General features: G+C 40.4%; 1 protein-coding gene across 2 annotated transcripts in view; it reads right to left on the reverse strand.

The window, feature by feature from the left end:
• Positions 1-9896, reverse strand: part of HPSE2 (heparanase 2 (inactive)) — a 705647-nt gene extending 695751 nt beyond the window's left edge. For both annotated transcript variants that reach the window (XM_081268316.1, XM_081268315.1), the window contains exons 1-2: positions 9605-9896; positions 6416-6573 (exon numbers count right to left, since the gene is read on the reverse strand). In XM_081268316.1, coding sequence (XP_081124442.1) covers positions 6416-6573; positions 9605-9894 — 448 coding nt within the window. In that variant the 5' untranslated portion in view covers positions 9895-9896. The remainder of the gene's footprint in view (positions 1-6415; positions 6574-9604) is intronic.
• Between the last annotated feature and the right edge of the window lie 3873 nt (positions 9897-13769).

Below are 13769 nucleotides of genomic sequence, written 5' to 3' on the forward strand. Positions count from 1 at the left end.
CTTGCTAAATTGCCAAGTCTGGCCCCCAACTTGTGATTATTTTACCTCAGCCTCCCACATCAATGGGATTATAGGATTGTGCCACCATGCCAGACTCTCCTTTTTTAATTACATATTTTAAAACTAACAAAAATATATTAGAGGGGCTGGAGTTATGGGGTCAGTGGTAGAGTGCTTGCCTAGCATGTATGAGGCACTCGGTTCGATTCTCAGCACCACATGTAAATAAATAAAGGTCCATTAACAACTAACAAAATATTTTAAATATATATATAATATATATTATATATAATATATATTAGAACATCTTAAAACCTAATTAAGACATAATTCTAGCAATATGAATTTTGCTTGGGAAAATTTTAACATGTAGTTTACTTTCCATATTTTTCTTTAATTACAAATATTTCTGAATGAACAAAAATATGCAAATAGGCTTCCACAGAAAAGAATTTAACGTGGTTGTAGCACATGAACTAAAGATAATTTCTAACACATACATTACATGCGGGGGCGGGGGGGGTCATTTTGCTGCACAAACACGTATCAGGCTTTGCCCCAGGCTTTCTCTTGAGTTAAATGTCCTCTCTTTCAGTCTCTACCTCTTCAAATCTATTCGTCTTTCATAAGCCCAACCTAACTTCCACCTAAATCTGACAGGATTTATCTCTTGTTATACTGTAATAAACTATTGTATTCCACTTATTTCCATCCTATACATTCTTTGTGTTACTCTTCTTCACCAAAGAAGAAAATTTATGAACATGTACTAAAACTATCAGAGTAATTAATTAATAAATATCACGGGGGATATGCTTTGAGATTATGCAAATATTCTGTTCTTCTCTGACATTTCAAATACTAATTTCAACAATGATTTGCAGATTTTGTTTAAAATAATTATTACTGTTGTGTTCTAATGGTGATTTGAGACAATATCCTTTATTTATTTCATATTCTGCCATTCTCTGTCCTGCATAAAAACTAAATAAAGAATAGATGGTATATAAACATGTTTAAATGTAACTGAATCTCAAGAAACATGTGAAATAAAATAAGATAATGAAAGGTGGATAAATTCAAAGCAAATACGTAAGACAGCAGTTGTGCTATTCTTATGTGACTCGTCTTGATTGATAAAATGGGAATAGAAAGAAAAAGTTAATTACTTCACCTTCATGAAAACTTCCTGAAGAAAAGAGAACCATAATAATGGTTGTTAAACTTTAAACTTTAAAGTTTGCAAAGTATACCCACATTCATCATTTAGCATTTCAGAAGCTCTTTCAAGACAAAGTCTTCAGATGAAGATTTTAAAAAACTAGAAAATTGTGGGAAAGCACTGTTACATCAAGAATTGGAAAATCTGGCACAGAAGGCTAACAGAGAAAAGCAAAAGTAAAGGCAAAAACAAAAACAGATACAATCAAAAACAAACCTGCAGTTTTTTCTCATATGCAGAAGCTAGAGTAAAATAAAGAAAAGGGAGAGGGAAGGATAAGATTGCAAAAGAACCAATCAAATACAAATTAATACATGAAGGAAAGGAAGCCTTATGGAGTGGTGGAAGGAGGGGAGCGTGTAGGGAGGATGGGAGGGGAAAGGGAGGATCATGAACTAAATCGATTTCCATGCATGTATGAGTCTGTCAGGACAAATCCAACTACTATGTGTAGCCATAAAGCTTTAATAAAAAAAATAAATAAAAGAAAAAAAATTTAAAGCCTGTGGTTCCAATGCAAAGCTTTAAATAGAATGGTAAAGTTAATTTAATGTATAGCCCAAAACCAAGACAACTCTGACAATCAAAGATAAAAATATATGATTAAAGGAATGAAGAATGCCAGGGCTGGGGTTGTGGCTCAGCAGTAGAGTGCTCGCTGAGCACATTACTAACCCCGGGTTCGATCCTCAGCACCACATAAAAATAAATAAATAAAGATATTGAGTCCAACTACAACTAAAAATAAATATTTTTTTAAAAAGAAGAACGAAGAATGTTATTAAAATAAACATCAACAATGGACTTCATGGGAATATATCCTCAAGGCAAAAAATGAATGGGATCTTTATGTATTTTCTTTCATTTCTTTATTGGTTACCTCCATTTTCCCAGGGCCTTCCACTGTATTCTTAAACTACTATGTACCCAAGACTATTTATTGAAGACCTACCATGTATCATATATAGTGCCAGACATTTATACAATAATTAGTTGTGGTCCCTTACCATGACGAATTTACATTATTTAGAAAGGCAAAATAAATATAAATATGAGAAGTTAAATATCAAAATAACACAGAAAGGTCCAAATGAATACCACAGAGTAAAACCTTCAACAGTCCAGAGGGAAAAAGATTACTTGGAGCACCCTATTCATGAAAGAATTTATGTAAATAAGAAACATTTGCAATGGGCCTTTAAGAATTGGTGGGTTGAGGCTGAGATTTGAACAGAGTCAAGAGAATGTCATTAAAGGCAGAAATACAAAGGCTATCCTAAGTAGGGGGTTGGGATAGTGAAGGTGTTATAAGGAGACAGTGACTAATGATGGAGGCCTATATTAAAAAGTAATGAAAACATAGAGCAAAACAAAGTAAGCCAAGAGTGAAATGTGAAAGGTGTGAATGCCACATAAAAGAATTTGAAAATTTTTTATAAACAATCCAAAAGGTTTTTGAGCAAAAGAGTGACATGATACAAAATTTTAGAAATATCAAGCTGGTTGTTGATGCATATAATAAATGCTATACATCTTAATTAGATATGTGGTTATGGCCATAAAGAGACAAGCATACAATTGAAGCATACTGATTATATTACAAGCAGGGTCAGATGGAGCAAAATAAACTTAAGAACAAAAAATTAGCCCAAGATTTCTTTGTTCGGAAAAAGTAAAGCATAGTATACCACAGAAAAGACAGAAAGTCAGGCAAAGGCACAACTCCCAGGGTATGAAGAACTACCCTATTTTTACTTCCTTTATGATCATCACCATGTTTGTATGAAATCCAAAGTGCCTAAGCATAGAGTGGAATAAGTAATTGAATTAAAGGTGTAACCAGAGAAACTGCCAAAGTGATATATAAACAGTGGCCTTACAAAGTTAGAGAAAATGCAATTGCTTTAATGTGCTCAAAAAGTATTTGGAAAATGGAAGCCACATGTCATTAATTGCATTATTAATTCAGGAGAAAACAACAAAAAAAATCACATTAGGAAAGCAATATGAATGGATTAATGAGAGAAAAAAAATGGTTTTTGCCCAAGCTAAAACTATCACTTCCTTTCAATTTCAATATATAAAACTAAAAAGTAATCTCTTCTCTCATCTCCACAAAAAAGGCCACTTGATATTCTTACCTCTGTGCCTTAAAGTCTTCCTATATTGTCTTAATTTTCTCAAATGATTCATTAAATCAACCAGCTTCATTCTGTATAAATTTCAGTCTTACCTAATCTTTTTCACTTATTAATCCCACTTTAAAACATTAATGATATGTTACAAATTTCCAGAAGTTGTCTTTAATAAAGTAAGAATCCTTCACCTTGTGTTTTGCAGTCAACACATTACACACATTATCTCTGGGAACCCTCACAGAAGCAATGCACAACAGGTATTATCATCATCCATATGTTACAGAGAAGCAAACAAGCTGAGGGCCATACATTCATAAATGGTAGAGCCAGGCCTGTAGTGCAAACTTACTAAGCCCAAATTCCATATTCTCTTTGTTCTATCACTGAATTTCATAATATACCAGCAGGTGTATCTTACTACTCAAAATGTACACTGTTATTCTGTATTAGGTATAAGTACACACGTTTTTAATAAGGTGCCCTGATGCCCAAAGTGCCTATTACAGGGCCACTTACTGAGACAACCAAATTATTTTTAGATGCTCATGATGAGAATTACCAGTGGATAAAAAGTCAAAAGAAAATATAATGCTTGCAAAATTGTTGAGATTATACCAAAAACATTTTTGCCTTGATTTCTGCAATGCAACAACAAAGACAACAAGGGTGATTTAAAGATATGTGAGCATCAAAGGGCAGAAGTAGGGCATTCCTACTCTCTTTAACTCTGCTAAGGCCTCAAATACTGATATAGTTCAGAGCATCTTATTACCAGGGAGACATAAATCAAAAGGAGTTCAGCAAGGAGCAATAAAACAGATTAGTGTCTGGAAGGACTGACTTTAAAGAAAGTTTTAAGAATTAAATCCAGGTAGTCTAGATTTTTTAAAAATCAGCTAACAGGAATTCTTTATTTGAAGCTAACATTCACACCAAAGACAAAAAATATTTTGAAGATAGATGTCTAAAACATGCAAATGAATCACTGTAAATATTTGGGAGAATATTTATTAAAAGAAAATCCGGGAGAAAATCCAGGCAAAAATTTGTGGTACAGAACTCTCTCCTCAAGGAGTGGTGAAAACTACATTCTTAGAGATATTTAATATGAGGTGAAGTTAGATGAAAAAAATTTTTAAAAAAGATTTAATAAGAAATGATCCTGCATTGGACCCTGAAGTTGCAAGAAGACAGAAGATGGCCTATTAGATGTTTTCTATTCCTGGTTTGTTTGCTTGCTTTAAATCCATGATGTTTTATGTGGCACAGCCTTCTGCCAATTTCTTTTCTCCCCATAATGCCCACTTTCTACTTCTACAAAGGGAAATAAATTGTATCCTTCATTTTAAGCAAATTTCATTGTTCTCAATGAATTGGTAATATAATCTTAGGTATGAAGTTGGGAGAAAAAGGCCAATTTCTAATTTACGAAGTTGTTTTTCCCCACAGCAATCCCAGAGGCTCTTACAAGATTTTCCACAAACTAAAGGGGAAGTAGTTTAAATTAATTCAAAGAAAAACTGTCCCATCAGGAAAATCATTAATATGGCCTTTCTTGTGTCTGTCTGATATTGAGCTGACAGTGACCCTGGGAGCTATAAGGCTCTGGGTCAAATTACCATTAGAGCTGCTGTTCAGGGTTATCTTTTTTCCTTTCAGTATTTTATGCTGAGTGACAGCAAAATCTACTTGCAATCCACATTTTTATGGCAATGACTTTTACCTTTGAAAAGATGTAGCCTTAAACACCTCCACTCTTTGGCAAATGTTATTTTTTTTAAAAAAAAAATACACTAAGTACTACTCATGCTTCAAACTCAAGAAGCCTCAGCCTTGCTCTGTCTCTATTCTGAACTTTTATAAAATGTTTCTCAGCCACTCTTTAAATAGATACCAAAACTTCTCCAGAAGTCCCATTCAGTGAAATCCTAGAAACACAATGATATTTCCTTGTAGCTGGTGTAAGGACAAGATTTTTACAAAACTGAAAACCTGATCCTCTACCCTTAAAAAATAAAACTGTGGCTTACATAATTGTGAGAAGGGACAGCAGGAAATAACCCTCCAAGAACCAACACTAATGCATCTTCTACCCAATTTTAACAGCATCGGTGGCTGGACACATGGATTCCCATCACACCTCTTTGAAAGAATGTCCCACTAGTCACACAGAATGCTGATAGATATTAACACCAAACTTTCTAAACAAAAATTTTTAAGTACCATTTTCATCTTTCCCTTAGTAAAAAATGAGACTGCTCAAACCTAAAAAGACCGGCCTCTCACATGGAATAGAATTTGTAGTTTTCAAAGCCCTTCCAACACCTAACTCATCTGACTCTGGCAGGAAAGAAGGCTGACATTTGCGGTGCGGTTTGTTTTGGTTTTTTTTTTTTTTTTTTTTTTTTTTTTTTTTTTTTTTTTTTTTTTTTTTCCCATCTAAGGGAGGAAATAGGACTCTAAGATTAGGCTCTTTGAAGGGCAGAGAATAATCCAGTACTGAGGTTTTCAAACCTTCCTCAAAAAGGGGTGAGTGTAAAAGGCAAAGCATTGCTCCAGAAAACTTTAGAGTGGGTTCTAAAAAGACTAAATCTCTGTATCCTCATTCCAGGAAGGCAAGAAATAAGAAAAACAAAAAGGCACGTGTGCCTAGAATTTAGGGAATGAAATATGACTCTGACAATTCAGTAATCTGTGAACCTGTCTGAATTTTCTTAAGAAGGCTGCTGTACTTTCTCCCCCCAGATCCAGAGCCTGCCTTAAGTTTTAGTTATCAGCTCCTGGCCTTGGAGATTGCACCCAGCAAAAGCCAGGCAGCTGGTACTAGGACGACCTGGAGATCCTCCTTTGCACAGTCAGGAGTCTCACTTTGTGGGTGTCCCTGGCCTTCGACTTCCAATTTTTCAGGGGACAGGCCGTCCTCCAAATCTGCCCCCTACATACACACACACATACACACACACACACACACACACACACACACACACACCCCGCGTGCTCAATTCCAACTCCCAAATTTCTCCCACCCTGCAAGAATGGGGACCAAGTTTCTCACCATCCTCATAGTTTTTGAGATAGTAATCCGGGCCCGGGCCCCCGCGGCTTTTCGCCGGGTTCCTCAGGTTCTGGAAGTGCAGGAAGTCCGTCCGTTTGCCCCCGAAGCGCAGAAAGGCGGGTGAAAGTCCCCGGGCCAGGGTCACCAGACGCTTGGAGCTGCAAGGGTAGAGAAAGAGAGGAAAGGATCCCAGGAGAAGGCTAGAGCGGGCATGACACCAGCAAGGCCCTCTTCTCACTCCCTGAGGGAGACCTGGCGGGTTTTCTATGCCCGCCCCAGCCCAGGGTCGCACGGCCAGGGGCTGCTCCGCGGCGTCTTTTGCATGCGCCCGGCGCCCTAGTCCACTTTGCCCTCGGCCTCACAACTTCCTCATGCTATGCCTCCGGTGCCCGGCTGTCCACTACGGCCCCTTCCCACCCGACACCTGGATGCCCAAGGTACTGATTTCCAAAGGGTTAGAGATTACGTTTGCTTACAGTGTGTGTATGTGCCTAGAGGGACACTTGCTTGTACTGAGAACATGGGGCCAACGCACAGTTGCCTGGCTTCTGCCACTGCCAGGAAAGCGCTCCAGACCTAGACGCGCAACCCACCAAACGCAAGCCCCCGACCTTTGCCAAACTTTCACACAGCAAGCCTGCGTCGCCCCAGGAGCATGGGAATCTCTTAAGGTGCAACCTTGACTTTTTTCTCTCGGAGAAGGCCTAGCACCTGAGGTCAAGAGGATTCCGACTTTTTTAAGTGAAAATTTTGATTTTCCTTTTACATTATAACAACTTCATTGTTTCCCAAATCCCGGGGCGGAGAGATTCTCTGAGTAAATCCTTGCCTTTCCAGAACACTAGCGCGCGCGCACACAGTAAAAGCAATGTCTTTTTGGTCCCTGAGATAGCTCAGCCTGCAAGAAAGGTAACATTTTCCTTCAAACACCCTAATTTGGGCTCTTTTTTTCCTTCCCACTTGGTCAGTTTTGGAGTGCTGAGTAAAGAAGTTTGCAGAAAAGTGGAACTGCCAGTGGGGGAAATTCGGTGGGGCACCACCAAAACAACAACATTCACATCTATTTAAGTTCAGGATTTCCACCAACAGGTTTTTAGAAACTAAACGCTGCTGTTTTGAGAAAGACTAGGTGAGGAACCATGCAGATGCTGTTAACGAGAGTTCCAGGTCTGTAAATTACTTTTAACGCTTTGCTGGCTACGGTTCTGAAAACTCCAAATCAAAATGCAGAAATTAAAGAGCATGATAAAGGAGGTGGACACAGGAGAGACTAAACGGAGAGTCGGCTTATAGAGAATTTTTGAGAAGAGACGTAACTAGCCTGAGAGTTTCGGTGGCAAGAAGGACGATTTGGCAGTGGACTCCAGGATCCAGTTCCAGGGCGCGCGCAGTTAGGGCGTCGCGTGAACCCGCTGCGGGCAGAGCAGAAGTACGCGCCAGTCCGGCCCCAAGGAAACGCGGCATTTCCAACCACCTTCCACTAAGAAGCCTGTTCTACCAATGCAAATGCCCCCCTCCCGTCCGTGTTTCTTCCCGGAAAAGCTGCCTTCCAGTAGTTTTTCTACAGCGGGCAAGTACTTGGGGAGAACGGGCTAATATTTTTTAAAGAAAAAGGGAAGGAAGAAAAGGAAACCCTGAGGGGTTTGCGCAGCTGGAGGAGCGCAATGCAAGTGGGGCGTGCGTTTCTGAAACCCTGCTGCACCCCATATTCTGATGATACACGCTCTACAGCACAGAAGAGCTTTCGAGGAGGAAGCCTGGCGGGGCAGAGCTGTTCCCGCCCTCCCACCATAAGCACCCGCAGGACCGAAACGGCCTCCGCTGCGGCGGCAACATCCACTCAGTCATCTGGCTTAGCTCCCCCCACGTGAAAGGAGCGCTCCACGTGGCGGCTCCAGCTACCTGCGGCGTCCACAGACCCGGCCGAGGCCAGAGGAAGACGCCCGAAAGCTGAGGGGCGGACGCATCCGGAGAAACAAAACTCGAATTTCCGAAGGAGTGAAAAATACTCACGAAAGACCGGCAGCAGACGCGGCCCTGAGGCAGAGGAATGGCATGGAGAGCTCTCAGGACTCTGGTGGAGCCCACAGCTGAGGCTCCAATTTGGAGGGAATTTTTTAAAAAATCAACACTTGGATTTGATATTTTAGATGATTTATTTATTCTATTTTTCTTTTCTTTTCTTTTTTAACACTGCAACTTTGTCCCTGATAGGAAACGACTGCGGATGCCTAACTGCTTAATAGTAATAACCGAGAAGAGGGAGAGCCCAGTTAGATTCCAAGGGGATCACACTCTCCCTGTCGGCTAACCCGCTGGTGCTGGTGCCGGTGCCGGGTTCAAACCTCCGAAACTTCCCCGGAGTATTTCTAGGACCCTTACCGCCCTTCTTATGTACGCTATGACCCACGCGAGGATTTTTTTTTTAACTATGAAGTTACCGCAGGAGACTGAAGGAGGGGGATCGGGGGTGGGGTGTGCATTCTGTCTATAAAAAGCGCCTTGCAAAATCCTGAAGTCTGGAGATGACAGTGAAGGATATAAAATAAAATTTTAAAGCTATGATCCAACTTGCAATTGCTCAAGCCTCTCCTTAAATTCATTTTCTTTCTGGGAATGGGAGACAACTGACGAAGATCTTTCCGTGGAAAATTCCACTTTCGTGCAATTCCGGCTTGGGAAAAAAAAACTTCTCTCTCTCTCTCTCTCTCTCTCTCTCTCTCTCTCTCTCTCTCACACACACACACACACACACACACACACACACACCCATTCCTCTCAGGTCTTTGTTGCTCCAGATCTTTTCCTCGCTTTTGTAACTGCCCTGAATCTCTTGTTTCTTTTTCAGAAGGAGAAGGGGAGGCTAATTGTGGATATATGTAAGCACAACATTTTTTCAGTCATAACTGATAAGTTTCTGAAATGCCTTCTGCATTGCAAACATGTGCATCTTAATAGAAAACACTGCTTTTCTCAATCACTAGTTACAGCCTCACAGCAAATATTCCAGGAGGAGGAAAACCTCCTTTTTTCTCTTCTGAGAGAGATCCGCTTGACTTATTTTCTCCTTCTTCTTCTTCTTCTTTTTTTCTTCTTCTTCTTCTTCCCCCTTTGAAGTGGAGGATAGAAAGAGAATGGGGGTGGGGGTTACTTAAAATTAAAAATGATCCATCGAAGCCCCTGCCTTACCTTAAGAAATCGAGCCAGCCATCATGAATGATGGAGGGATCCAGCTGGAGAGAGAGGAAGTTTTCATTGACTGTCCTGACTGGGTTCTTGGTGCTCACATCAAGAAGAATCAGGGTCTTTTCCTTCAAACCTGGAGCTCTGTCTACAGGCAAGGGTCTCCTGTCTCCAGCTTGGGAGGAAAAAGAAAGATGGAGCAACAGAGCCAAGTAGAGAGCCACCGGGGCTAGGCATGAGGGGGGGCGGGAGTTGCTGGAGGGCATGTCTTCAGGGAAGGCACAGAGCACCCTCATTAAATCCCTCTGATTTAAACCTCTCTCCCTACTGGGTCTCGCTGGTGACTAATTGTCCTTATCTAAAGTGTGTGTCTGTCTGCCTCCCCCCTCTTTTCCCTCCCCCCCCATTCTCTTTCGCGCTTTCTCTCTCTCTCTCTCTCTCTCTCTCTCTCTCTCTCTCTCTCTCTCTCTCTCTCTTTTTTCTTTTTTCTTTTTTTTTCCTTCAGTGTTTTGGTGCTGGTGGAGCGAACTCACGCCCCTAGCCAGCCTTCTCAGCAACTCGTGCCAAGAGTACTCGTTCACCAGCACCGCCCCTTTAAGAGATTTCGACTGCAGACATTTTTTAACTTTTTAAAGGTGAGGGGTGGGGGGAGGCGGGAAGTAGTAGGAAGGGGTGGCGTTGTACCCTCCTGATTTAACCCTCCAGGATCAGGAAAGAGGACGGTGGGACCGATGCAGTACAGTGGTACGTCTTGGGCACTGGGCGGAACGTCTTTTTACTTCCCTTGCTGGGAGGCTTTGGAGAAAGCGGTTTAAGCATAAGCTCCTACCGCGCAAAGAGTTTGCACAGACTGCACGTCTGTTTGTCCTGACAGCATCAGGCATAGCATCCGATCCGCCCTTCTCTCTGGGCTGAAGCAGCGAACGCAAGGGTTGTTAAGTTGCAAGGATTTTGGGGAGGCGACTGTGATTCCTGTCAAAGAACAGAGCACAGAGGGAAACTCCGTGACTAGGAGCCAGGACCTCCGCTACGCACGGGGCAGCCCCACAGAAGCATCCTCTGACCTTGATATGGCAAAGGGTGGCCAGAGAGTAAAAACAGAATATCCAAGTCAAAGGGATTCTCTGTTCGGAGAAGGGAAGGAAAAAGAGAAAGAAAAACGCCCAATCTGTGCCATAGTTCTGCTGGGCTCTTCCTGCAGCCACCAAGAACTAACGGTTTTAAGGCCTTCAATATACTCTGGCTTTGATTAAGTCAAAGTGACCTGGACTGCACTAAGACAGGGCAGCTCTGCATACGTTTGAGACGCTCTCTGGCCATGCTATTTCGCTGCACAGGCAGATCTGCCCCTCCTTAAGGACGACCCTTGGGTTTTGCCTTTTCGCAGGGAAGTGAGTCTGTATGGTGCCAGAGAGGAACAGAAAGACGCTGCTACAGAGGCTTTAAACTCAGCCCCTAGTCAAAGCTGGTCCACAGGCAACTCCCAGATGCCAGAGACCAACCCTGAACAGCCAGCGTGGTTCCGCCTCAGCGTGGAACTCCCATCCACAACAGCAGATTGCACTCTAGGTTCATCCTACAAAGTGGGCAAAAGGCCAGGCAGAGTTTGTGGTAGGTGGGCCCCACTTTCAGCTTCTTTCTGGAAAACAATAGGCCTTCTACTTGGCAGATGAAGAGAACTACTCTATGCAGTTATGAGTACACAGAAGCATCCCAGGGTCTCCTTGGTATCAAACACACAAAACAAATTCGATAGGTTTTCCCCAGAGGTGGGTGTTCAAAGGGCAGTCTCAGAGTTCAGCAAACACTGTAATACCAACCTGTCTCCGTTTCCCCTCAACTAGATAGTATGATCAAACCTGAAAAGGGCTGAAGTAGATGGCCTTCAGCTTATTCCTGAGAAACCTCTACCAACCCAAATAACCACGAAATCTAGAAGTTAATGTTTTATTGCACCATGAGGACCTTCCAGAAGCATGACCACATGAAATGAGGTTAAAAGAAGCTCCAAGTCATAACTTAAAAATGATTTTTAAAACCAAGCTGTAACAACATGTATTAGATGTTGGCTCCAGTTCTAATGCCTGCTTCCTTCAGTTCCTGAAAATTTCGAACATGCCCAGATCCTTTAAGATATGTGTATGTGTGTGTCTGTAGGTGTGGTATTTGGTGTAAGTTCCAGTAGAAACTTGCTAATTTTTAAATGCTTACTGAGAACTTCCCAGAGAGGGTGACAGCCTGATGAGTAATAAATAACCTTTATTTTTGTATCAAACAAACCTGGGCACTTAGTAGGGACTCAATAAATATCCGTAAAATATATTAATGGGCAATCAACTCATGTTCAACATACTGAAGTCAAATACTGCTCTTAAGAATATGAAAAATAAACACTTTTATTTGTCAGTAAATTGTTTTGGGACTCTGTTTGGTAATTTGTTTTCCCAGTTATTAGCATTTTCCTGGCCATCTACTTCAGAAATACTTATTTTGCAAGGCCATTAGTTCATTTGCTATGTTCAGAATTGAAACAAATTACATATTTTTAACAATGAGCCAGATTTTCCAAAGTCCAAAACACTCCCTGGCTTACAAGTGAATGCAATTTTACAAGCCACATTAATTGAGACCAGCAGAGATCATTAGAATGAAATAAATCACTTGCCCACTAGATGTCTATAACAAATGCTCCTCTCAAAAATACTTACTTCTGTGACTAAGGATGAACTTGAATATATAAGAACCTGCTTAATTACAAATATTCACAATTTTACTGACTCAACTACTCTAGAATATTTTGGTGGCTAGTTACTTTAACCTGTATTTAATGTTTACATCAGAACCTCTATATGGGATTGAAGTCAAAACCAACAAAACAAAAAGTTTGTTTTCTTAATTACTGATGAAAACCATCTCTAGTCTAACCACTGAAATTCTATAGTCATATCCAACTTCAATACATCAGGGGAAGGAAATCAATTCAATAACATTTAAGGAGTTCCAGATAGCCCTGGTTGATTTCAAAATGATCTGATTGGGCCTTTAGTCTACTTTGGGTATAGATCTCCCAGCTACTCTTTGCATCTACTTCTCCCCCATCATGGATTTTGTCTGTCATCTAGCCCTAAATTAATGATTGTTAGTCATCTATATATTAGATTAGTGTGTTTACCCTATCTTCTGTGTGTTGGGTAACAACAATCTGCTTCTCTGCTCTATCTTACATAATTTCCTAGGGGACAAGAATATAATGTCTGTATAAAATATGAACTGTTAAGAAATAGATATGTTGATATCTCCTTAGAGACAATCTGCTTAATTTTTAATGATCTGTATAGGTTGCTTTGACATCTAGGAGACTAGATTCTCAGAACTGAAAGAAAACTTTAAGATTAACTGCTTCACTGTTTTCTAGATTCTGGGGCTTCAAAATAAGTATTAGTTAATGGGAGAAACATACTAGTTTGCCAGCTTTTTATTTTGTCTAGTAAGGACCTTAAAAAAATCTATCAACTACTTATCACTATCACTTTCCAAAAAAAAAAAAAAACAGTTTACATTTAAAAAAAAAGCTGAAAAGCTACATCCAAATAGAGAGCAAGTGTTAAAACCAAACAAATTTAGCTTTATTCAAAAAAATCATATATTATCATTTTATCTGACAAGTGGAACTGAATCAGTGACCAACATGGGTACTAGGACTGGTAACTGGAACTACCAGTATATCTTGTGTTTATGACTTAATTCTACTTGGTAACATCCAGTGATTTTTCCAAGATGTAAGTGCTTTTTAATAATGGTCATCTTGACTAAAATGATTTCTTCTGATATTTTCCTCTTCCTTTTTCTCAATTTCAGCCTGTCACACTACTTGATTCTATATGCCATCTCCCTTTCATTCTAAACAATCAAAGCCTAGTTATCTCTGTTTTCTCCTTCTGAAAGAATTGTACTTAGCTGTTAAATACCAAGAAAAATTATGTGCCACTGTAACCAGGACTAGAAAGCATGAAGATACAGCATCAGTTCAGTGTCTCATCATTCACCTGCCTTTCTACATGTCCATGATGACTGTTATCAAAACCCTAGGGTCAATCATGGCACTCAGGCCTATACATTTACCATCTTGTTAATCTTCTTCAAAAGCTCTGAGAGATAGATATAATTCCTT

This window comes from Spermophilus citellus, assembly GCF_964194105.1.
Source record: "Spermophilus citellus genome assembly, chromosome: 15".
Classification (NCBI taxonomy): Eukaryota; Metazoa; Chordata; class Mammalia; order Rodentia; family Sciuridae; genus Spermophilus; species Spermophilus citellus.